Genomic DNA, 26233 nt, shown 5'->3' with positions numbered 1-26233 from the left:
CCTGGACCATATGAGTTTTTAAATATTCTCTCTGCAGAAACTTTTCCAGCGTGTTCTGAGAGCTTAATTCATCACATCACTTCAATGTAATTCAGGATTTTCAGTACAAATCAGAACCAATCTGTTCCAGTTATCTTGAAAGGATCCATGCCCTTTAGTAAAACACCTAGAACAATATAAAATGCCGAGATTCTATCAGCATATTATTCTGTCAAACAAGCCTTTCATTTCATTCCATTATGCAGAAAACAGGAGAGCAGTCGAGTTGTGTGAGAACACGTTTTATTATTTATACAAAGAACACAGCCATTCTACTTGAGAGGGATGAAACGGGAAGAGTGTGTGGCTCCGATACCGGGGCGACCGTGCTTCACTGGCTTGTAGGTGATGGAGAACTCTCCCAGGTAGTGGCCACACATCTCAGGCTGTGGAGAAGACAAAGAGCAGCATGTCAGCAACAGGACTAGAAAACATCCAGGAGACGGTCGGGCTGAAGACCAGAGCCACAGCTCTGTTCATAGTCGATAATTTAAAACTAAAAACAGATGACTTGTGATGACAGCAGCTGCACATGGTACAAAATTCAAGCTTTTAAGAGAAGTCCTGTAGTATTTCATGATGCGATAATATCCCTCAGGCAGGACTGAAGTGTGTGTATCCAACGCTAGAAGAGTTCAGGACCAGTGTGTTGAACAGGCATCACACACCATGCCTCCCTCTGTGTACTCCTGTCAGGGATGTTTCTAGCAGCACTACACTATACTGTAGCATCCTCTACCCATTATTAATACAGTTTTACTGTCACTGGTGTATTCTACATTCAAGTTTATTCTTAATTTAACTGAACAGCTCAAACTAGGATTATTGTGATTTTGGAAACGCTTAGAGAACATTCTAACAAGATATTTCACAGCTCTATCAACTTGACTAATGAGATGAGATTTTCTTTCAGATCTGTAGCTGCGGTTTGATGGATCTGTCTCTCATCTGTGTACAACTGACCACGTGTGTCCTTTACAAGCAGTCAGATGCAGCAGCTGGAGTCATAGCTCTACCATACCGACTACAACATGCTTCGCTTAAAACCACAAAAGGCTCCCTGAGCAACTCTGATGACAGGCCTGATGCTTTGGCATTGAAGGATGATGACCTTCAGAGCACAAGAGTGAAACCTGAATGGAAACCAGAACACAGCACCTAAAATTACTACCAGTACAGTCGCCTGCAGTCACTTGGACCCATGTAGGCTCTGTGTTTTTAATCTGCAGTTTTAGATTAGGTTATAAACTAACTCCCGACATCATTCTTCTTCATAATGCAGCTGAAGTGATCGATGTGGTGGTCCAACAAAGTCAGCGTCTACAGGTGTCCACATATGCCCCCCCTCCCACCACTACCAGCGTCTCACCTTGATCTCAACCTGGTTGAAAGTCTTGCCGTTGTACACTCCGACCATGGATCCGACCATCTCAGGCAGGATGACCATGTCTCTCAGGTGGGTCTTCACCACCTCTGGTTTCTCCATGGGAGGAGCCTCCTTCTTCGCCTTGCGCAGACGTTTCAGGAGGGACTGCTGCTTGCGACGCAGGCCACGGTTCAGCCTCCTCCTCTGGCGGGCGCAGTACAGCTGCATCAGCTGCTCGCTGCACAGGGAGGACACAGAAAGTGGAGACATCAGCGAGGCCATCAGCAGGGAGAATGAAAAAGAAAGAATGTCTGCAAACACTCTTTCAGCGATCTCAGCTACACTGATGGTGGCAGCAACAGATACTGGGTCTGCCTCACAATAAGTCTGATTAAAACACAGAAAAATACAACTGTTGACATGCTAAAGTTTAGCTGTCCACTGATCAGGACAATATATGAGCCGCAGTTCAAATCTCACTTCTTTTTTTTATTAGAAGCCAGTCAAACTACAGCTGCTCCTATAGTACGTAATACTGGTGTAGTATTAATACGACTGAACATACTACTTTAGCATAATGTGCACTTTAAGCTGTGACTGTCAGCCTGTGATGTTAGATGAGCTATCACCTGTCTGTGCTGTCAGCAGCTCAGACTTGTTCATACATGCGAGACACACTGTGACATATCTGTTGGACCTGTGCATGGTGCTGTGGGTCACAAAGGCCACAGAAGCATTCTGGCTTGTCTATATACTCAAAAAGTCAACCAGATGTAGGAGGACATCCTGGTATTTTTCACATACTACATTTGATTTGTTTTGGGACATACTAAATCTTTTTCTATTCTGACATTTACTACGGCAGTACAGATACTGGAACACACCTATCGACAGGACAGTTTCAGCATTAACTATAAGTTGTGTTGTCATATGAAGGGATAATCAGATTTGCTCTCTGACGTACACAATTACAGTGTGTCACAGATGCAGGACCTTAACTCCAGATTTCAGTGATGAAGGACAAAGAGAAAACAAAAGCCTGCAAGTATTTGGGTATATGTGAGTTACACACACTCGATGCTTTAGAGTCTAACCACCATAAAGCTACATGTCAGTTTCCAGACAATCACATTGGTGGCTGTAGCTGCAGCTGGCCGGAGAACATCCCCACCAGCGTGTCACTCACTAGGACATGTCCAGAAGCTGGTCCAGGTCCACACCTCTGTAGGTGAACTTCCTGAAGGTACGCTTCTTCTTGATCTCGGTGTCTGCCTGGAAGAGACGAGCATCACAGTCGGTCACCGTGTAGCCTCCACAGTTAGCTTTCACAGTTAGCATTTAGATGAAAGCGCGAATATTAACTGCGCTACTTCTCACATTCAAACACATACAGGCCAGTTTATTAACTCATGTGTTATAACTGTGGTGCTGGTGTCACACAGTCATTATAAACCACTAGCACAGTTTACGCTGAGCCGCCGGTTAGCTTAGCCACAGGCGGCCTCAGCTAACCGGGCTAACACTGAGTCTATCCACAGCTTTATCCGTTCTTCTAAACCACCATTTTCGGCGGACTGATCAGTAAACTTGTGTAACTGTCGGTTACTGTCACCAGCTGCTTTAATCAGCAGCTCCACAACACGGATGCATTTAGATTATAGTTTGACAAGCTTCAGACTCGGACGAGCACCTACCATCTTGCCTGGAGTTCCGGGGGAAAAGAACGGCTGCAAGTCTCGTAAGGCCTAATGTCGCGCGATTTGTGGCAAACATCCGGTGTTGCGTTCCGGCGTTAGTCTCGCGTGGCCAGCAGGTGGCGCAATTCACTACCCTTTCTGGCCGGTATCAGGTTTCTACCAACGTGTCCTCCAGTTTTCACCGTCGTTTAAATCACGGGAGGTTTTACGGAGTTAGATCCGCGTTTCAGGAAGAGAAAACAAAACAGTTCCAGCTCAGAACCAAACATACAAACGGTACCTACAGACAGAAAGGAATGGTTAAAGGATCACATGTAGTGCTGAGCAGTGGAGGGAAATAAAGGCAAAGGAGGTAATTTACTCAAATATTTTCTTTTGCTGCCACTTCCTCACCACACTGTGACTGTACCAGTTTAGTTATCAGTCAGGGTTCTGGGAGGTAAAGCTCCTCTTGTTCCCGCCACATGAATCATCTCACAGGCCCTCAGACCAAACTCTGGGTGCCCAGCTTCATACAGTCACAGCTGGTTCCACCTCCAGCAGATCCAACAGTGAAGTGTTGTGTACACACTGACACATCCAGCTGCTGGTATGGACAATCTAACACTCACATCTCACTTCCTCTATTCTGCAGACACACTGTGAGAAAGCAGAGCAAAACAAGAAAACCCACAATAACCAGTAAAAGACAACTGGCAGCCAAATAAATCTGCATATCTATAGATTATATCGAATATAATGTCACATTCAAAAACTGCTAAAACAGGGAAAGTAAGAGGCACATATATGAACATGATATATGTTTAACAAATGTATATGTACAAAAACTGTGTATTTGGTTGCACATTGGTAAACTGAATTACTGTTTGATTGGGTTTTTTTTTTAAACAGACTTTTTATCCATCCATTTTCTATACACCGCTTAATCCTTATTAGGGTCGCGGGGGGGCTGGAGCCTATCCCAGCCGACTTAGGGCGAAGGCAGGGGACACCCTGGACAGGTCGCCAGTCCATCACAGGGCCACACTTAGAGACAGACAACCAAGCACACTCACATTCACACCTACGGACAATTTAGAATCACCAATTAACCTCAACATGTTTTTGGACTGTGTGGGAGGAAGCCGGAGAACCCGGAGAGAACCCACGCTGCACGGGGAGAATCAGACTTTTTATATAAACACTATTTACTGTTTTGGCTGGGGTTTTTTTTAAAATATATTTTTATTTTTAGGGTTAGCTATGGAGTAGTGAGAGCGCCAAATTACAAAAATAAGTCACCAAAAGAATAATAAAATAAAAGTGGAAATAAAAAGAAGAATAAATAAAATAAAAAATAAATAATGTGGCAATATTAATCAAAAATGAATCCATAAAAGAAAAGGCTGATAAATGTAGAAATATAAAGACAAATAAAGAAAATAATAAAAATAAGAATATATATTTTTAATGTATTTTTAATTTTCTATTTATTATTTATTATTTTTAAAGATTTTGTATTTATTTATTTTTTATTACTTTTCATTAATTTGAGTTTTTTTATTTCTTATTGATGGTTTCATTTTTATTTTTTTAAATGTATTTTTGTTAGCACATAAGTTAATGCTGTTGCTGTGATTTAGTTATCTGGAATTTAACAAAAACAATTAAAAATCTGTAAAATAATACATTTTTCTAAAATTATAGACAACATTTTTTTTAATACCATTTATTTTTTGACGATGTGGTTTTGGGTTTTGTTCCCTCAGGTTTTAAAGTATCCTGACTACTTCTGCCATAAACCAATGTAGACAATCACAATGAACTTGATGAAATGTATTCTGATTTCTCCCGTGTTAATTTCATGTACAGTCAGATCCGTACATTTTTCAACCCAGTTTTTCATCATTTGTCCTCTGTACACCCCCACGATGGATTTGAACTGAATGATCATGATGTAAATGAAACGTAGAACATGTAAATGCAGCTTTCACTCCAGAGGTTTTAACATAATAACATATTCAGGCTCAAAAGTAATTGGAAAACTGACTGATAATCGGTTTTATTTTGAGATTTCTGACAAATTAAGACAATTAAAGGTCTGGAGCTGATTACTGAATCTGGTAGCTGTGTGTAGGAACTTCCCACATGCAGCTCAGAGAGGTGTCAGTGTTGATGAAGGAGGCCGTCAGCGGATCCAAACAGACAACAGAGCTATCAAAGAGACAGCAGAAGTTTTAGAAGTGGTCAGATCCACTGTGTGGTAGACTCCTAAAGAGAAGGAATGCGCTGGCGGCCTCAGCTGCACCAAAAGGCCTGGAAGACGACGAAAGTGGCAGAATTCTTTCCTTAGTGAAAAAAAATGCCTTCGCAATGTCGAGCCAAGTCAAGAAAACGATGGAGGAGGTGTGGAGGCGTATGATTGTCAAAGTCTACAATCAAGAGACGCCTTGTTGATGTAAATACAGACGGTTTGCCTCAAAGGGAAAAACGCTGAGAGGCCAGACCAGAGTTTGCTAGAAAACATACACAAAAAAAGCCTGTCCAGTTTTGGAACAACATTCTTTGGATGGATGAAACCAAGATTAAATGTTAGTACCAGGATCAAGGGAAGAGTGTGGTGAAGGAAAAGAAGGGCTCTGGATCCAAACCACATCGTCTGTCACACGCGGCCGAGGCAGCGCCGCCAGTGGATCTGGGTCACTGGGTTTCCTTGATGATGTGACTGCTGATAGAAGCAGCAGGATGAATTCTGAAGCGCACAAAGCTTCACGTTCTGCTCAGATTCACTCCAATGCTGGGAAACTGGGACGACGCCTAACAGCACTGATGGACCCAAAAGTCAGGTGCCAGATCTCAAGCCTGCTGGTTTTCTCTTCCTGAAGACAACGCAGAGGGCAGAAAGACCCACGAACCAGCAGCGGCTGAAGGCGGCGGCAGTAAAAGCCTTTAAAAGCCTGTGAAGGGAGGAAACGTAGTGTTTAGGGATGTCCGTGGGGTCCAGACTTGAAGACTGCAAAGGATCTGCATCCAAGTATTAAAAATAATCCTCGTATTTATAACTATGTCAGTTTACTTCTGAACTAGTGAAGACGGAGGGCCTCAGATGCATGTGGAACTCCTGACCGGTCTGTGCTGTGTTTGTTAAACTTAAAGCTGAGCGCTGACACGTCCATCACGTCATCAGTGCTTCATTTTATCCTAACCCTGTGGTGGGCAGAGGTACCGACACCGTGTCACCGTCCAAACACACAGGCCTCACTGTGTGTCATCTGTCACTTTATTTGCTGCTAGTATTGTTCAAAAATGCCAAAGTTGAGGTCTGATTTGAACGAATACACTCATGTGGGTTCCACTCGCTGTTCTACACAAGCTGAGGTCAGCTGCAGGAACGATAACAGAACCTGTGATCAACGCTTTCTCAGCTGTGTCTAAGCAACAGCTTCACGTTGTGCCCCAGCAGGTGTGAAACCAGGTAGTGAGGCTTCATTAGAATGAAAACAAGAGCATCAGCTGGCTGCTGGACAGAAGATAAACCAGCAGCAGCAGCTTGTAGCAGGAGCCTGCTAACAACACCTGAGGACACAGCAGCTACCTGCAGCCAGGTGTGGTGTCGTTCTGGTGTTAAGATTGTTTCATGGGCTGCAAGGTGGCGCAGTTGGTTAGCACTGTTGCCTCGCAGCTAGAAGGTTGCTGGTTTGCGTCCCGGTGGGGGCACCGGGATCTTCTGCATAAAGTGACTTTGAGTGTCTAGAAAAGCGCTGTCTAAATCTGATCTATTATTATTATGATTACTATAACATGGTCGAATGTTGACTCATTGAACGTTTCAGAGATCCTGCTCAGAGGTGTAGTCGGGCTTCCTGCATACGTTTCATTGCATGTCTGCAGCAGTAGTTATGGACAGACAGTGTTTCATCATCCTCCCTGTCGTTTAACACATCATCTCTGATCAACCTGTTTATCATGTCATCAGGGTTTTTATCATTTGCCTCCATGCATCTGTATCTGATATATTCTATTTGTTGGTTACACCTCAACAATGATAAACTCATGCAAACGATGTCCATGACAGGACATCCATTCAGTATGGAGAGAAGAGAATGAAGAGCAGCTCCAGACTGGTTTCTCTGTTTTCTTCCTGAAGGGGCACTTTAGACATTTTAAATCTAAAAGAGAATGTTCATATGAGCTGCAGGTGGCTCGGTGGTTAGTACCGTTAGCGCCTCACAGCTAGAAGGTTGCCGGTTGGCGTCCCGGTGAGGACACCCGGGATCTTTCTGCGTGGAGTCTCCATGTTCTCCCCGTGCAGCGTGGGTTCTCTCCAGGTTCTCCGGCTTCCTCTCACAGTCCAGAAACATGCTGAGGTTAATTGGTGATTGTAAATTGTCTGTAGGTGTGAATGTGAGTGTGTTTGGTTGTGTGTCTCTAAGTGTGGCCCTGTGATAGACTGGTGACCTGTCCAGGTGAACCTGCCTTCACCCTGAGTTAGCTGGGATAGGCTCCGCCCCCCCATTGATCCTAGTGAGGATTAAGCAATGTATAGATAATGGATGGATGGATGTTAATATGTAAAGTAGTCTGCATATATAATAATGTTGTCACATGACATTCAGTTTATACGTTGACAGACAGACTGAAGCGACCAGAGACCACAGAGTGCTTTAAACTCCTTCATGTATGAATCTGAAACCTGTTTAGAGTCAGTCTATACGACCATCCTGTCATATTACGCTGCATGTTTGGCCTAAAAATAGTTAAAATAAGAGTTAAGTTGACAATAACGGCCAAATTATTGTCTGAGTTTAAACAGCATCAGCCGGTGGCCACAGATCACCAACCAGCTGCTGATAACAGGTATCCTACATCTACAAACAAAAACAACACGGAATAAAAACCATGTATATACGTTTTTATTACATTTTTCTCACAACAACAATTCAGACTTTTTTTTTTTCATCAGCATAAAAATGATTCCAGAGGAACAAAGTGTAGTCCAATACCAAATGTTATTCAAAGTACAAAACAGCCCCCATTCAAATCACAAATACGCATAAATAATAATCGGAATGATCAGATAGGATGGTATGATCGTTGGTAAAACAACCAATATTTAAGAATGATTCACTTAAACATAATTCACTGAGAGAAAAAAAAAAAAAAGAATCCAGTATTCTTGCTTGGAATGTTCAAAACTTCACTTGAGTTTTATTCTATCCGCCCCCCTCCCGCTACCGTCCTGGTCCAAAGACAACAAACCCGTCTCCAGTTGGACTGGTTATGCAAACAAAAGGAAATATTTCCTTCATTAAAGAAGGAAGAAAAAAATACAACATTTAAGGCGAAGGCTGCACAGATCTACTTGGTTTCTTTCATGTGTGTGAACAGGAGAAGGTGTGACTGCATGTGGATGAGGAATACTGACGGGACGTGGAGGATACTGGACTCTGAGCATTCACAGGAGCTGCTGTCGACACACACGATACAGCGATGATAGAAACACAACCATGGGTGGGTTTTAATCAAAATAACACATGATTTCTAAAAACCGCTTTTAAAAAGTCCCTAATGTTTCCCGTTTAGTTTCATTGAGCCCATGTAGGAAGCTGGGCATCTCCCTTAATGCAACTAATGAGTTCACCAACGACAAGTAAACGAACCAACAGCAGCCCTGGAGAACAGCGGGGCTTTGGCACAATAAGAAGATCCCTGCGACAGACAGCTGGCTGAGCCAGACGACTGGCTTCTGTGGTCACTTTAAATAGAAAAATCACAGAAATACAGTTCATCATGATATGTGTAACAACGGTTCTGCACAAGTCGGGAGAGGGAAACTAATTCATACAAAACAAAAAGGATATGACCTAAAAACAAACGGTAACATCCTATGGATATAAAAATACGCCACCTGCCTGCTTTGGGGTTGTTCCTGCAGAACATGCCACCTCTACTCATCTCCCTTTCCCTTCCTCAGCTCCCTCCCGCCTCTCAGTAATCTGTCCCGTCTTCGTGGTACACCTGCTCCTCTTCCTGGTAGCCTTGGTAACCCTCGTCTTGGTAATCTGGGATGTAGTCGCGGACGCCGCCGGCCCCATTCGGCTCACCTGAGACCTCTCCAGGTTTCGGACAGTACGTGGCGTCGCAGATCTGCCGCGGCTTGCCGAAGCTCTGGCCGCTCTGGTTGGCTCCCTGTGTGTATCCCATCTGGAGGGACATGGTGCTGTTGTCGCACTTCTCCGTGCACATCTTACTGTCGTAAATGCCACGCCTTCTCCCCAGAGCCCCCATCCCAGACTGGAGCAGGAGAGGAAGAAGAAGCAGGTTTACTTTACAGGAGACTAACCATGACGCTAGTTTACAGCAGAGGACCTGCACCCTGGGGCTCACTGCAGTCCGATAACACTGAATCTTGGAGGAGTTTTAAACATGCTGCAGTACCTGAGTCGCCCCCTTGTTGGTTCCCATCTGCAGACTGATGGTTGTGTTGTCCATGGGGGGCTGGATCTGAACCTTGGGGTCATACAAGGGTCTCTTGGTGCCGTATGCGTTCATTCCTTTCTGACTGGCACACTTGTTGGTCCCCATCTAAACACAGAAAATGAAAATAATATTGTCAATAAATCAAGATATCAGGCCGCCAAAACAAAACAGTGCACCGACAGCAAACTGTTGCACAACATCACTGGATTTTGAAATATTTTTATAGGACTGAAAGGAGCAATGAACCCATCAGAGTGCAACGGAAACCTTAGTTTCGACTCTGCCGTGAATAACAGCAACATGAGCCGTGTTTGTCCAATCACAACGCTGAGCAAACAACACACCGTGTACAGCTTCAGCCGACCGTCTGCTGCGTCTGCACTCCGGTCATGTCGCTAACAGTGACTTGTATTGCAAGTTTTCTCACCGTTTCAGTAGCCTGCCTATCTGCCAGAGATCTCTCCAGGCGACGGAAACAAAAACAAAACCGAGAGGCTTAAGAGGCAGCGAGAACAACGAGCGCCTCTTCTACACAAGTATGCGACGCTCGACATGAGATCATGACGAGTTACGCAATAGTTTCACCACATGCAGCGAGTTGAGCAGCTGTCAGAACCAACCGGTTATCACACCAACGAGCTCCAGCGAGCACCGCTTTATTTAGGATTCCTCTGACACCTGGTGCTTCTTCCAAAGCCCTGAGCGTCACCGTAGAAACGATCCCAACTTATTGACTGTAAATAAAGAGCTGTTCGACTTGGTGGAACTGAAAGTCTGACAGCAGGAGAGCTTTGAAATCTTGAAAACAAAGAAATGAAAGCGATACCTGCAGGCCGATGACACACTGTCCGGCCCTCATCTTCTCGTCGTCGAACATCCTCTCCTGCTTGTCAGCGTACTTCACCCCGATGTCCACCCGCGACTGGCAGCCCTTGGTCTTGGCCTGACAGAAAACACAGGCTTTAAAGTGGACATACAGAAACCCACAGTCCCAGTCTGGTTTACCCACAGAGGCGTGTATGAATGACAGAGTGGTCGGTCCTGGTCTACCACCATCATGGCCTCCACATGCTCACAGATGCTCAGGTCTTTTATTCACATTTTCTGCTTTGTATATTGTTCGTATGTGTTGGTGCACATTTTCACTGCTGTCATCATTTTGTGTGTGCTCACTTTGTTTTCTTCATATTTTAAGCAACCATCCCCTGCCTCACCCTGCACTTCATACTCGCTGCATTACTTGTCATCTGTTTTTTTTTTGTTTACTCTTTAAACTGTGCAAACAGAGGCTCACCATGCTGGCGAGGGCGAGCAGCGTCGTCTGGACCTGCGTCATGTTGCCGCTCTCAAACAGGTCGTTGGCTTCGAAGATGTCGTGGGGCTTCAGGCCGTAGGCTGTGATGGCTTTGATGAAGTTGGTCAGATTCTCCAGCTGAAACCACACCAGTTCAAACACGATCAGCAACGTGTACACACAGGATTTATACCGAGAGACGTGCAATTACTTCTCTGTTTGCATATCAGCCTCTGGCTACACCTCAATAAGAAACCAGTTTTAGAAAAAAAAAAAAAAAAGCACTAAGTAGTTGCTGTGCAGGCAAGAGAAGCATCAACATGCAAGTATAAGCATGACGTAGCGTGATTCAGCGCCCTGACATCCTGATAAGTAAACAGCACCAACAATGGAGCAGCACAGGGAGGTAGGCCTGTGGCTGCATGCAGCGTTAGTCACCGCTGGCGTGAACCAACAGCTTCTGGAGAAAGACGCCTCAGCTGGTTGTCATCGGCTCACCTGATGCCAGTTCAGCTGCGACTGGTTCACCTTCTTCACGGATCCTGGTTGAAGTTTGTTGATGAGACTGTGACAGAAAAGAGAAAAATTTAAGTTTCCAAATGGCTGCCCGTATTGAGAGCAGACGATGGACACTCCTCTGATTGGTCTCTGCTTACTCGCACAGGATGACGCCATTCTTCAGGCCTTTCTGGAAGTCGGGGCCGATGGAGCAGCCGGTGATGTCTTCGATCCAGATCCTGAGCTCCTCCTCCTTCTGAGCGTCGTACTTCTGAGCAATCTGGTGTAAAAAAAAAAAACAACAGCAGAGGTCAAGGGTCACATGTGTTGGTGGCTTTTTAAACAGGAAGTACATTCATACCGAGCTATTAAAGCACTTCATGGATGGAAGATGAAACGAGGTGTGTCCCACTCAAACACACATCAGACAGGAGGGTTTCTCCTCGATGCTGATAATCAAACACCGAGTCGATTTGTCTTCCAAGGTTAATTATGACTGCACACGCTCATCTTCAGTTTTGCCACGGTGCAGCCGCTGTGTCTACAGAGCCAGTTCTGTCTTATTCTGTGCTCATAAATAAAAGAAGGTGACATCAACATGACCTAAGACACACACATGCACGCGCACGAGCACGGACATCCTGTTTGGTAAACTGCTAAATTCTCCCCAGAAGCACAGGAAGGCGGCTGCTGAAGAAGAAGGGAGGGAGGGGTGCGTTTTAAGAGGCTTAGCATGGCACAAAGGCCAACTTTCTAGTGACTGTGGAGGTGTTGCTCTGATTTATAAGCTTCTGCGATCGAGTCTGAGAAACGTGCTCTGCTGGCTCTGAGAGAGGCCATTCAGGAAGAGAGTTCTGGTCACGTAAACAGCAGTTAGGCCTGTTGTGGGAAGAAACTGGAAACCAGAACCGAGAGCAAAGTGACCGAAAGAGAAACAGGCAAACATTTCTTCTCCTCCGGTGAAGGACAAGGTGTTGAATGAGCTGCGTGCAGACTCAGATCCAGCCAACAATGTGTCTCTGTCCCGAGGGCGACGAGAAACCCGAGCGCAGAGCAGCCTGAGACGAACACAGGAGCACAGCTGGCTGCACTCTGGAGGAATGTCTACTAATTACGTCCTCTTCATTTAGTCATCTACACATTAGAAACAACGCCGGCTATTTTAATTGCCCACAAAGAATCCTACAGACTTCATTTACGATGACAAGCTGAACTGAAGGAATTTACCCCACAGTGGTCGGATAAAGAAACTAAATGAGACGGGGAGGCCTGGGGGGGGGTCCTATGAATAAACCGTCAATGCTCTACAGAGGTCAGGGTCTGCCATACCAGCCGGGACACAGGTTTCTACATTCAGGAGCTGTAGGTGAGAGGTAAAGGTGAGGGTGTAGGTGAGGGGTAGAGAGGGGGCTCCGAGGGCAGGAAATACCCCCGAACTGAGCATCTCCTCAAGGACGTGACCGGCAGCAGACACAGGGAGTCTGCATGCGTTCCTTAACAGCAGGCACACGTTGTTCCTCTGAGGTGTGAGGAGGAGACGAGACCTTTCTCCACCGCACACGGGCACCAGGTGGCAAAACAGAAATCAGCTGACTGAGGGAAGCTCTGATAAAAGCATGTCTTCACTGAGTTCCTCTTTCATGAGAAACAGGAACCAGGCTGTTTAAAAAAAAAAAAAAACAAACAAGATGAGCGAGATAGCAATCAGGTGAGATAGCAACGGCTGAATGGTCAGAGCTGAAGGTCCAGGGCTGTGAGGAGATCAATCTGTGGCATCGGTCCTGGTGCTGTAAGTGGACCAGGATGTGCAGACCAAAGCAGGTAAACATTAACAGAGAGGCTCCCTGAGGAATGTGGAGCTGATGGTACAGAAAGCCTGCTGGGTGGACGTCCTGCACTGATTCACTGACATGGAGGAGAACTTAAAACCCTGAACAGCAGCAGGAGGAGGACGAGGAGGAGGGAGGTAAAGGCAGAAATCAGCAGAATGGCACCAACTCAGGGGCTAATGGGTGAATCACATTATGAGCTAATGCGGGTCACACCGAGCAGCAGTCAGCAGGAGGAGAGCTGCTGGAAACGGGATAACAAAAAAAAAGAAAAAAGTTTTGCCACAACGACACGCTGCTGTGCCAGAGAGGGACAACGCCCAGCCCGGCTCTGCTCAGAGGACTTCAAGAAAAGGAAGGCAGCTCAGACATCTCCAGCATGAACACACACTCTGCACATTATTCACACACACTCAGAGTTCTTCACTTTAGTTTAGCCTTAAACACACTCATCCAATCCTCTACTGGCGCTTTTCTTTTTTACTAATAACTTTGAACGCTTGTCAAAATGGACGCCAGGTGACTTCCACACTCAGCACGGAGGCAGGAAAAGTTCTGAACTTTATAGGATTTCATATAAAAGAATAATAATAATTTATAAAAAAATAAAAATAAAAATACGAACCTTGTTTTTGACCTCCGCGGATAATCCGTAAGCTGGACCTCTGTTGAAGGACATGGTCACCCGGTTCAGAGTTTAATATTTAGCTGAAGAAGACGAGCAGAAGGACAGCCGACTCGCGAATTAAAACTACGCTAAATTATCTTCGACTTTCTCTTCCAATGAGACCTCGGAGCGGAATAAATACTTCCTTTCTCTGTTACGGCCGCCAATTAGAGCGCTGCCACGATGTTTGCCGAAGAGTGCCGAGTCCGGAGCCAAGATGGTTCCCTGCTGCCGCCCCGCCGCCTCTTATAGGAGGAAGAGGAGGAGGAGGACACCAGCGTCCTTCATGAATATTCAGCACACCTGCAGGCTGTGAAGGGCCACTTTACATAATTCAGCACGTTTGTTGGTGTAATGTTTAAGCTGTATTTTCCAGTTTGTTTGCAGCTGCTTTAAACTGTCCAACTTCAGGTCAGCGCTGATGCCAGATGAGTGCTTTTGTGAAACTTCAACGGAATAAATAAGAAAGTACCACCGTTCTTCATGAATATTCAGCACATCTGCAGGTTGTAAACGTCCCACTTGTGGATCTAAACCTGCTCAAACCATTAAAGCCTGAAATAAATCAGCTCAATGGAATTATCATAAAGTCATACATTCATATAACAGACACACATTCTTACATTTCAGATAAAACAGGTTTAAATGATCAGAAGTATAACAAAACAAATAAAAAACAGCAACACACTGGCCTGAGTTGGATAATAGACCAACATAACTAGTAATGAATGAAGCAGGACTCGTTAAAACAATATACTGGAGGAAATACTGCTGGCAATTAAACATATACAAAAAAACACACACAGTTTGTTAAATTAATCTTAAAGCTGTTTTTTTCCAGTTTGTCTGTGCTGATGGCAAATGTGTGTTTTTGTGAAACTTTAACTGAATGAATAAGAAAAACAATAAAAGTTTTGAGTTTACAGTTGATCAGGCCTGATGCTCAGACAGATCAGAGGCCAGACGGTGTTTTTATTGTGTTTGGTGTCTAACGTCCTGATTCAGACTGAAACTGACGTGATTTCTATAAAGAAATGGTCTCGTTTCTGACCCTCCTCTGAGCTGTGATCTTTAAATTGAATGAATGAACTCATCTTGATGTAATGATAACATTTCAGTCACCGTGTCAGAGCTGCAGCCACTTTATAGCATTTGTAAAGCTGCACTATTTCAGTTGAATCTGTCCTTTAACGCTCGTCCAACCACTTGGAGCAGCTCGGCTCTGATGGACTGAGATCCATGTCTGGCACCTCAGTGGCTCCTCTCTGAACATGTGTTGGTCTACATCCCTGTGACTCACATGTGGTCATACAACCTGCTTCAAATGAGGGTTTTTTTGGTCTTTTTTTGTTTATTTTTAGCAAAATTCACTGGGATACCTTCTACACTTTGTGAATATAGACAGGTCTGATCGATTCATTTATTAATTTTAGACTCAATAAATGATTTTTTAAATGCATTTCTTTCTTGATAATTATATTTTTGGCACCGTGAGCCCCTTCATCTTAAACAATAAAAGCCACTGAGACCAGACGAAGCAGATGACTGCATAATTAAAATATCAGCACATGAGCTGCACTTCAGACAGAAGACGCAGTCTGGGAGCTGTAGGTGGGATGTGGTCGTCCAGGAGGTGAAAATGATGTAACTGGTGTTCTTCTGCACGTGTTGTTGGCACGCCAGGGTGCCTCAAGTGTGGCGGCTGCACTGGTGGTACTCGTGCAACAAACGGACCAGTCAGCTGAGAATCGAAGCTCAGGGCAAATAAAACCACTTTAAGGTGTCGTAAGCTCAGAATGTCTGAAACGACGGCTGCGTTCTTGTACACAGGTATGTGGTGCTTTAAATGTGCATCTTTACAGCGTGTAAGGATTTACTTTGGGAAGCTGATCCATCCTTCTCTGAAAAAGTTTATCATACCTTTGTTTAATTAAATTCATCCTATCAGGATCTTGATCTTAAAAATAAAGCAACATAACTGTGGCTGAGGTCCCGGACAGTGAGTGAGCTTCATGTTGGTCTGTGCAGCCACCAGGACCCCTCATTTGACCAGGAAGTGCCTTGAGATCAACATTTCTATTTCAAGGGAAGCCTGGCCTGGTTATGAAGGTACATGGAATTATAAAACCATGCAACAGTTGGCATATGGAACAAATGAAGCACGTTAAAACAACCAGGGGATTAAGTTAGCTGCAGGAATAGCAGCAGCAGCACTATTCAGCTCCGTATCTTCTGATCAGAGCTCCAAACTCTGCAGGGGGACACACTCATGATGCTGGAGTGTGTTTCCATGAAGCAGGCCGATCTACTGAGCTCAGAGGAAACCCTGTTGGGCAGCCGCTGAGATGATCTGCTCAGAAAGTTACACAGGTTGGGTTAATAAAGCCCAACAAATCATCTTAAAGTCTTCCATCCACATCATCCAGTTAAAGAAGGCAGCAGTGTGCATGCAAGAAGCAGAAATGTCGCCTGTTCACGTGTTTTTCTGGTTGCTGTTAAAATAAGCCAGACGCTGTTCTGATGATAAAACGTCCCGTTAACCTGCAGCAGACAGCCCATAAAGCAGACTTTACAGGTCTGCACACACAGCAGCTTCCTCCTGCGCTCATCTGAACCACAGCGGAAGCACAGGCAGGCTTGCTCTTGGTCGGCCTGCGTCCTCTTGGGCTCCCGGCTCCGTTCATCCATCCCAGGCTCCACCTTCCCGCTTCTCTCCCGCAGGTCGCGATTTATATCAAAAAGTCCTTATATGGAAGGAAACTTCCCAAATTCCTGGCGGTGGGAGGGAGCCGTCCTCCGGGCCCACCCTGCATACCAGAGCCGCGGCGGCCCAGACGGCTCGTCGCACTGTTTTGAGTCACGGTGGAGAGAAGAAGGAAAAAAATAAAAGTTTGGAGAGCGGATAAAGTGCTGCTGCGGTGACGTAATGCGGCTGTGCGATAACAGCGTAAGGAATGTTGTGCAATGTGAGCGTAAAGAGCGCAGAGCTTCACACTTTAGCGCCACAATGCCGGATTAGCAGAGCTGTAGGGACCAGAGGGGCTTTCTGCTCCAGTCACAGGGACTTTTCCTCCTCTGCTTCCCATAAATGGGCTCATCTGGCTGTTCATGTAAAGCACAAGCTTCCCCGTTAAACGACTGAATCTGTCTCATCAGAGCAGCTTTAACGTTCAGACTGTAGGATGGGAGTGAAGACATACTCCATACCTAGTACTGGAGTAGAAGTACCACAGTGTAGGAGTACTCTGAGAGGAGGTAGAGTAGTCACAAAAGTAAAAGCACAAAAGCATCAGCTTGACATGAATCATGTGCACTCTAAAGGGATCTGTTAGCACCACTTTCCTTTATTTGATGCTGCTTCCAAGATTTAAAACATAAAATCAAACGTAGAAACTGATTCAGGTAATCCTATTAATCGTTGTTTTAATGAGGAACTCCATCCACTTCATATCCGGTGTGGTCTAGCCCTGTTCAGGACTGCTGGTTCAGGTGACAGGTGTCCTTTTATGTTTAAAGATTTTGCTTTTTTTAATATAAGAAGAGGGACATGTGTCGTGTATTTGGAACCAAAAAACTTATCAGAATATTTATTTAACATAATACAAAGTCTGTAATGAACACCAACATATACATATTCTTTCTGGAAAGACCTTCTACGTATGGAAGTCCTGGACTGGGTTAAACTGAAAGTATTTAGTGATTCAACACGAAATTAACTGTAGATTAACGAAGGTCGATCATTTAAAAACAATAAAAACGTGTTTATGTAGCCTGTTGCTGTGAAATCAGCCTTTTAACGTAGAATGGACTGAATTAAAAACTGTTAGATGGTCAAACATAACTTCATTAGAAGTTGTTAGAACTCAATAAGAATGATTATTTATTGTGTTTCGTGTTTAGAGAGTTCATCAGATGATTGGATCAGAACCATTCGAGCTGTAATGAGTTCTTCACTTTAACTCTGAAGCTGTTTCAGGTGATGAAGCTGCTTCATAGCTGCTGAATTAATCTACAGTTCAAGAACCATTCAGAACCATTTATGTGTTGATTAGATTTCATATAAATTAATCTGCGAGCTCACTGAAGTTATCAGAGAAGTCTGGTGGAGTGAAAAGTACAACATCTGCCTCTGAAATATAAAGAAAATGGAAATACTCAAGTACAGGTAGCTCAGAGTTGTGCTCATGCAGAGAGAACTTTTCATCAGTGAGGGGGCGTCTGTGTCATCACTCAGCCTGGACGGTATCGTTGATCAGAGTATTGATTGACGAACCCGATGAACATGACATCACCGACTGTTCCTACTGAGGTGAGCTCAGTGTGACACATCGGATCAGCAGTGAACCAGCTGTGGACAGTCGACCTGCAGGCTGAGGTTCAGGCCTTCCACCGTAAACCCGGTTGTGTTGTTGTCATTATGAGCACAGATGTGTGAAGTTAGAAAGTTCTGACTGACAAGATCCCAGCAACAAAAACACAGAATCAGCTCAAAGGACTCACAGCTGCATGTTTGGCAAAGTTCTGTTCAGTTAGTGATGAAACAACAGGTCCGTTTATTGATTCAGAGCGTTTTGGATCATCCATTTAAGCTTAAACTCAGATTCTCAGATGAGATTATTGTGTTCTTTGGCTTTAAAAAGCAGTTTTCAGTGAATCAACACACCTTTAGCTTCACTTAGCGCCGTACTCTTCACGATACACGCCCACTGAACAAGTCAGAACCTGGCAGACTATGGATGAGCTCAGCCCAGGTGTATCAGAGGCTGAGCTCCTGTCTGGTCCTGAACACAGCTGCTGTCGTCCTGGGTCTGAGGCAGGTGGTGACGTCATGCAGGTGTGCAGAGGCCTGATTCAGAGTCTGGGGGGCGATTACAGCCGAGGGACGGACCGTGACTCACCCCCATATCAGTGATGCAGTTATCTCAGTGAATCACGCAGGCAGTGACGTCGCCGTGGCCTCGATCAGATGTGGAGTAACCCAGGTGCAATCTGATCACACTTCACTTCTGATGCCATGTTTGGATGTTCACACATGAGAGACTCAGATCTGTGCTTGTCCTTTAAAAACATCCATCCATTATCTATCCATTATCTATACACCACTTAATCCTCACTAGGGTCGCGGGAATCTATCCCAGCTGACTTAAGGCGAAGGCAGGGGACACTCTGGACAGGCAACCAGTCTATCACAAGGCTACACTTAGAGACAGACAACCAAGCACACTCACATTCACACCTATGGACAATTTAGAATCACCAATTAACCTCAGCATGTTTTTGGACTGTGGGAGGAAGCCGGAGAACCCGGAGAGAACCCACGCTGCATGGGGAGAACATGCAAACTCCACGCAGAAAGATTCCGGTACCCCCACCAGGACGCGAACCGGCTCCTTTAAAAACAGATCCTCATAATATTTTATGGGTCTATAAAAATGATACGTCTGATCAATTAACTCCTGCTGGACTGAAATTACTCTGAGCCTCCAACTCTTACATCACACGCTGATGCAAACAAAGGAGGCGAGTGGACGATGTGCGCCCCCCCATGGACACACTGGGTAAGTACAGCAACATGATTCCACTTCCAGGGTGAAGCTCCAAACATCCATCCATCCATCATCTATATACTGCTTAATCCTCACTAGGGTCATGGGGGGCTGGAGTCTATCCCAGCTGACTCAGGGTGAAGGCAGGTTCACTTGGACAGGTAACCAGTCTATCACAGGGCTACACTTAGAGACAGACAACCAAGCACACTCACATTCACACCTATGGACAATTTAGAATCACCAATTAACCTCAGCATGTTTTTGGACTGTGGGAGGAAGCCGGAGAACCCGGAGAGAACCCACGCTGCACGGGGAGAACATGGAGACTCCACGCAGGAAGATCCCGGGTGTCCTCACCGGGACGCCACCCGGCGACCTTCTAGCTGTGAGGCAACGATGCTAACCACCGAGACACCTGCAGCACAAGCTCAGAGCGACCTCAGTGGTGACATGTATCTGCAAAAGACCCACGCGTCAGTCGACCGGGCTGAAGATTTAGATCATTTTATTTTTCAAACAATTGAGAGATGTTAAACACTGAACAAATAAAGATGCCCCAGTCAAAACTCCAGAAAAACAGATTCTTATCAACCAGTTGTAGCACTTTTCCTTTATTGCCAGCTCTGTTGTGTTTGTGCAGCTTCTCATCATCTGCAGCTTCACCCTCCTCCGTCCACGTGTACAAAAAGAGTCAACAGAAAACGGTGCATATACCAGCGTCATATCCATTGAAGGATTTGGGATTCTCGCACGTCAACTCGGCTCCAGACGGGCGCGTTTAGTGCAGAAGCAAATCCAGGTTTACCATTTAGCAAGGCACATTGGTGGGGATGACTGAACGGACGGCCAGAGAGGCTGCACATGAGCCAGTCTCAGTTCAGATCATGTGAGGAACACGGTAGTGACCGATGAGCAGTATGGGAGGAAAACAAACTGAAGTATTAGTTGGTTGTCACGAGGAAAATGCCAAGATGCCCAAGCTTTCTTTTTTTTTTTTTCTTTTTAAATCACCTTTTTATGTTTACTGAACTCAAAGATGGAAGCAAAAGGAACGTTACTTCATCCTAAACGTGTTCTAAACTCCTGAAAGCAGCTTTACCAACCTGAAATGTGTTTAAATAAACTCTGGGCGCGTAATGTGGCTGACCCGTCAGTGCTGAAACGACCAATACGTTGTCAACTTATGTACAAGTGCATAAGAGGTCACCGTCCTGTACATTCACTAAGGCTGCTCAACTCAGAGAAATACTGTCAAAGAACGTTAGAAGGCAAACAATATGTGAAGGAATGGAAACAAAGTGAGTTCCAGCATTAAAACACGTCCTGGCTTGAGTCCCTCAAACGCAGTGACTGATGAACACCATCTGATGTGACCGTCTGCTGGGAGGACAAACAGCTGCTGACAGATGTTCCGTCGCTAACATTAGCAGCACCACGCTACTGGGATGGAACCATGTGAAACCAAGTGAACTTTCAGAACGTGAGACGGCGTGGGCATTCAGGAGCCATACGAGGAGATGGAGAAAGTGGGTGAAGGGTGGAGTCTGGAATGTTAAGAACCAAGTGCATTGGCCAATCCTAGAGACGGACCACGCGGACATCTGAGTGCCCTCTTAACAGTGAAGATCAGGCTGACAACATCGTGATGCAAACACAGAGGGGGAAAATTTAAAAAAAAAAAAGAATCCAAAGTTTTGTTGACCATCTGTTCTGATGATCATCCCATAAATGAACAGGTCAAAATAAATAGATGTATACAGGATAAGAAATTTATAATTTACTCTTTATATCTCACATAAAGCTTCTTGTAACTGCTAAATATGCTCCAGTATTTCATAGTCTGGACACGTTCAGCTCTAACTGTGCTAGATGAACTCTACCGACACCTCTCCTGGGCACCAACATGGTGGTCTGGACAGGACCGCTAAACCCCAGCCTCCCCTAGACTGTAGAAAGCAGAAGGTAAAGAGGAAACCAGTGTCAGCCCAGTGCACCTGAAGCGGGGCTACAACACAGATCATGAAGCATCCACGCTGTCGGACCGCTCCAGGCTGTCTGGGGCAACGCCGCCTCTCCTGCCTCTGTGATAGCAGCAGTACTCTGCAACATGGGCCTCATCATTCCTGTGGCTTTCAGTTTGAAAAATAAAACAGAAACAGCCCTTGATATTACAAACTCAACTACTCTTTTAATATTTATGCTTTTTATACCAAAATCTGAATTGATTATCACAGAAAATGGAAGAGGCGTGGCTAGGGGAGTTTAGCAGGCCTGGTTCTCGCCAAACTCACAGTGGACAAACAAAATCACAAAAAACTCTCGTCTCTGTGGGGAGACGAAAGAAAGGAGTGGAAAAGGACCACCTTCCCAACCCTCAGTCTAGGCAAACGTATGGCAGGATGTTCAATTTGCTCTCATCACCGTGAGGGTCCAGCGATATGCACTCTGTCCAATCATACCAGGTCCCCTTGGTGTCGAAACACCCGTTCACCCCCGCCCAGTGCTGTGTGTGCATCCTGTCCAGGTCCTCGCCTGTCACCTCCCGGCTCACGCCCGCTAAATCCCCTGTCGGGCTGTCTGTCTGCAGAACGTGTGTCTTCCTTGACTCCTTAATCTCCTGCTCTTCCCTTTTCAGATACTCTGACATGAAAAAGTGTGCACTCGGGGCCTGGACCCCTGAGGAGGTGAGCACATTGCTCTGAAGGTTCAAGTAGGACTGGATGATTTCATTTCTAGACAGCTCCTTCCAATTGGTTTGGTGGAAGGGGTTGGGACTGGGACCTGGGGTCGGGTTTAGGGTTGGGTTTAAGGGCGGGACCGGGGCTGGGGCTATGATTGGGGCCGGGGTAGGGAGAGCGGGCCGATGTACAGTGCTTTCAGTTCTTTGCCTGGACTCGGAGGGGTCAGGAGTGGGAGCTTCCTCTGTCTGAGAATGTTCTTTATGCACCAGAGGTTTGATCTGACCAGTGACCGGGTCAAACGTTAGCCTGCGTTCTTTTAAGCGTACAGGCTTCGTCGTGTCCTCTATTTTCTGGCCATCTAAGTTGACAGAGTAGTCTCTAGACCTGTACTTCCTCCTTTTATGCTCCGAGTTGGACACGGCTGGCCCGTCTGCGTCATCAGACATCGCCATGGCTCCCTCCGACGCCGGTCTGTGGAGGTCTGAGTTCTGTGGGGGGAGAGAGGGGGACGGGGAGACAGACAGGGATTCCAGTGTTGCAGAGATGTCTGGCGGTGGGCAATGAGACGGGACTTCTGACGAAGTGGCCCAGTGCATTGAAGACCTATGAGAAGAATGTGGCAGCTTGTCAGCGTACGAGGCTTGGCTTGGGGAGGACACGGGCTGGGAGAACAACACGGGAGAGTCTCTGGAGGAGGGGCTCGGGACTGGAGTTCCTTTCGGTGCATATGCTGAAGAGCGCTTGGTCACTGTGTCCTGCTTCATGCTCCTGGGACTGGTGGTGAGGCCGCGGGGACTTTTGGCTTGATAGCAGCCCCCTCCGCCTTCGTCCAGTCTGGCCTGCTGTTGCATCACAGCCACTTTGATCAAAGAGGAAGTGCTAGGTAGTTTGGCAACCCCGGGAGAGCTGGGGCGAGGCTTGACAGCGTTGACCGGAATTCTGTTGATTTTATCATTATCAAGGTGCTCTAGTCGAGATCTGTCAGGAGACGGGACCACCTCCTGGTCCGGCAGCGCGTCTGGACTGCCGGCGATCCCGTTGGTGGGCGGTGGTGAAACAGAGTTATCAAATGAGGACATCTTGGAGATCTTCTCTGGTAAGTGCACGCCACCGTCCCTGTGCTCCGCCCGGCGCTTGCGGCTGCTTGACTTCTCCGCTTTTGGCGAGTATGTGTTGTGAACATCGTTTCTGATTTTGACCTCGGGGACGCCTTTGCCTGGCAGCGAGATGTCAGGAGGAGACGCCTCTGTTCTGCAGGGGTGTGAACTGCCGTTGGTGGACCCAGGGGCGCTCGCAGCCACTGCCGGCCCGGGTTCAATCAGCTTTCGCCAGTTCTTCAAGAGCTTTTTAGCACGCTTTGCAAGGTCTTCATCCTTGGTCTTCTTCCTCACATCATTGATCAGTTTTCCTAGTCGGGTTTCCTACGTAGATCATACGAGCGAGAGTTAGAAACAGAACCAGCAGCACGACTTCCAGGTGAAGCAGTCAGCAGTGCACAGACAGCAGCCTTACCTCAAGTGCTTCTTTGGTGATAGGATACTTCTCCAGACAGGTGATTACTTCCAACACAGCCACCATGTTGCATATCTGCAAAGAGGATAAACACAATGAGGACAACACAACCTCCACACAGAGCAAACCATTAGTACTGGCCTGAAAACTACTACCAGGAGCAATAACAGCAGGAGTCCTTCAGAGAACGAGGATTATATGAACACTGCTGATGTACTGTAGAAAGCAGTGCCAGTGACTGATGATGAACCAGGTCCCCTAAACTGATGCTGCCACAAACAGACAAACTCACATCGACTGAATCGTGCCTGCAACGTGTGGAAGTCAGCAAGTTAGCTCACAAGTTAGCCTGAGAGACGTTAGCTCGTCTGTCTGCTTCAGAACCAGTAAAGATGGCAAAGAGTCACCTCAGAAAGCTTCATCCCTGCAGACGCTTCGACAGACGTGTAGCATGTGGACTAAACCCGGGGGCTGAAACTATAAACTTTGCTGGAGTTTCTCACCCTGTCGACAAAGTCCATCAACGCCTGAGTATCGGTGGTCCTACCTGTGCTAGCTGATCTGGCTACCGCTAGCATTTAACTAACTTGAGAAGGAAGGGTCCGACCATTTCCTAAAACGTAGCTTTAGCTACTCAAGCTAGGAGTTAGCACGGTAGCTCACGTACTTTGTTATCATAGAAGTACTAACTTCAAACGGTCTACCGCGAAACCCCGGTGGCCTGGTGGGACGTACACAGTATTTATTAGTGAATAAGTGTTTTCCAGGACTGTGTGTGGATTATCTCCCTTCATACTGTTGAAGAAACTAAACCGCTTTGGTGTAACGGCCAAGTTAGCAGCTAGCATGCTACATCAACTAGCTAGCCTTAACGCCAGATTACTGTGTATGGGAGGCGACGCTAATGCTAATGTAGCTAACAAGCTGTCAACCCCAGAGCCCCGCGTCTCTCTGCCTCCCCGGGACGCTCGACACGTCGGTGCCAACACAAAACGTAGAATACACATTTAAAAAAACACAATAAAACAGTTAACTGGCAGCTGTTTGGTGAATCACCACGTCGACTTCGCCGGAGTGCACGTAAACAAGCTAACGTTAGCTTAGGTAGCCTGCTAGCTGTAGCTGTACTCACATTGCTCTGACTGTCGATGGCCTGCAGCAGCCGGTCCCTCATCTGCTGCGGGGTTGCTGAGACCGTTGTCATTGCCTGTTCGGTGCGATCCGGAGGATGGAGGGAGGAATCCTCCAAAATGAAAACCGGGTGACAATGATGGATCAGAAGCCGCTTCGGCGTCCGAACATCATATTTTCTGTCCCCTGTACGGCAGACGGCTCGCTTTATCTCACATGGAGTGGGACTGAGGCTGCCGTGTTGACCGTTAGCTGCTGCCTGCTCGGCGCTCTGGCAACTCACTACCAGCTGCTGGATCTCTCAACGGCCTCCTGCTGCATGCCGGGATACCATGTATACGCTGTGACGTCCGCACGCAGCCGAGTAAACATCCCGCTGGGTCGACCCGCTGCCCGGTGGAGCCACAACAAGCTCATCATGTATACAGGTGATCAGCGGGCTCAGAAACTACCTGAGAAATCCAGTCTAACAAATGACGTCATGTTATTATTTATTTATGTATAACATATTCATCCCCGTCCATTAAAGAAAAGGCTAAACTCACAACAGTCACTGAAATAACTAGAAACTGAAAAACGTAATAATAAATAAAAAATTGCGAAATTATAATTTCTGTGTAATAAGACGTTGCTTTTGAATTGTGGCTGAAAAGAATCATTTAAAAAAAAAAAAAAACTGTCCCGGACCAATGAGAGGCCTTTGCTGATGAGCAGTGGTCCAGAATACCTGTCAACAGGTGCACAAGTCTGACTGAGAGTTACAGAAACACCTGATGGCAGGGATTGGCTCAGAGGGTTGTTCAGCTAGATAGTAGTTCACGGGTCCATCAGGCTGGTTATTTTGTTTTTATAATATTTCTGTTGAACCACAATTCAAAACCAACGTCATGATGTTCATTAGATTTTTATTTGTCAGTTTATTTCAGTGACTGAAGCTGTTGTCCTTTAATGGGAGGCTATGAACACATCTGACTGTATAGTAAATGTTTGACCTTTTCAGCTTGATGACTGTGTTTTTATGTAGTTCTGTAAAATTTATTAGCATCAGATCTATTTGTCGCTTTTATTACGGGTCATTTATTGTCATGTGTTTTATAACTAATAGTTTCCATTTTTTCATGAATTATCTTTTGTTTCCATTTATTTTTTTCTCAATCACTTTAAATCACCACTATATAAATGTCTGGCTTTATAACTGGATGAACAAAACATTTGAACAAAAACTTTTTTTTTTTTTAATGATGATGAACAAGTTGAGCTCTTAACTGTGCCTCTCTCTATATATACAGACCCTTTCCAAAAAATTAGAATATCATGGAAAAGTTGTTTAATTTCCATAATTCCATTCAAAAAGTTAAACTTTCATAGATTATAGATTCAGGTCCCACAATTTAAACAATTTCAAGTATTTATTTGTTAATTTTTACACAATTTGGGTTTCCAGCTCATAAAACCCACGAAAACAGGAATTCAAAAAATTAGAATACTGTGAAGAAATCACCATTTACGTC

At 45.6% G+C, this 26233-nt stretch overlaps 3 protein-coding genes across 3 annotated transcripts; all 3 read right to left on the bottom strand.

The window, feature by feature from the left end:
* Nucleotides 1-265: 265 nt before the first annotated feature.
* rps15 (ribosomal protein S15) lies at nt 266-14164 on the bottom strand. Its single transcript, XM_008293576.1, is given in 6 exon segments — nt 266-425; nt 1409-1643; nt 2592-2677; nt 3100-3120; nt 3122-3132; nt 14125-14164. Coding segments are annotated over 6 exon segments (480 nt in total). The 5' UTR covers nt 14138-14164; the 3' UTR covers nt 266-311.
* cnn2 (calponin 2) lies at nt 7973-14069 on the bottom strand. The gene is made up of 7 exons (XM_008292445.1): nt 13808-14069; nt 11512-11633; nt 11354-11420; nt 10856-10993; nt 10388-10504; nt 9520-9666; nt 7973-9375 (listed from the first exon to the last, which is right to left on the bottom strand). Exons 1-7 carry the CDS (start codon nt 13859-13861, stop codon nt 9070-9072), a joined length of 951 nt encoding a protein of 316 aa, XP_008290667.1. The 5' UTR covers nt 13862-14069; the 3' UTR covers nt 7973-9069.
* A 5722-nt stretch (nt 14165-19886) lies between the features above and the next one.
* crsp7 (cofactor required for Sp1 transcriptional activation, subunit 7) lies at nt 19887-25004 on the bottom strand. Its single transcript, XM_008291307.1, has 3 exons — nt 24724-25004; nt 23592-23666; nt 19887-23500 (listed from the first exon to the last, which is right to left on the bottom strand). The coding sequence occupies exons 1-3, from the start codon at nt 24793-24795 to the stop codon at nt 21773-21775; spliced, it is 1875 nt and encodes a 624-aa protein (XP_008289529.1). The 5' UTR covers nt 24796-25004; the 3' UTR covers nt 19887-21772.
* Between the last annotated feature and the right edge of the window lie 1229 nt (nt 25005-26233).

Source organism: Stegastes partitus, unplaced genomic scaffold (genome assembly GCF_000690725.1).
Source record: "Stegastes partitus isolate 25-593 unplaced genomic scaffold, Stegastes_partitus-1.0.2 Scaffold0, whole genome shotgun sequence".
Classification (NCBI taxonomy): Eukaryota; Metazoa; Chordata; class Actinopteri; family Pomacentridae; genus Stegastes; species Stegastes partitus.
This window is presented reverse-complemented; position numbering and strand designations above follow the sequence as displayed.

Coding starts and splice junctions, on each gene's coding strand:
- cnn2 (XM_008292445.1), bottom strand. CDS start 13,861: ATGTCCTTCAACAGAGGTCCAGCTTACGGATTATCCGCGGAGGTCAAA. Junction 11,421..11,511: donor AATGGCGTCATCCTGTGCGA/GTAAGCAGAGAC, acceptor TTTCTGTCACAG/TCTCATCAACAAACTTCAAC. Junction 10,994..11,353: donor CGCAGCTGAACTGGCATCAG/GTGAGCCGATGA, acceptor GTGTGGTTTCAG/CTGGAGAATCTGACCAACTT.
- crsp7 (XM_008291307.1), bottom strand. CDS start 24,795: ATGACAACGGTCTCAGCAACCCCGCAGCAGATGAGGGACCGGCTGCTG. Junction 23,667..24,723: donor CCATCGACAGTCAGAGCAAT/GTGAGTACAGCT, acceptor TCCTCTTTGCAG/ATATGCAACATGGTGGCTGT. Junction 23,501..23,591: donor TCACCAAAGAAGCACTTGAG/GTAAGGCTGCTG, acceptor TGATCTACGTAG/GAAACCCGACTAGGAAAACT.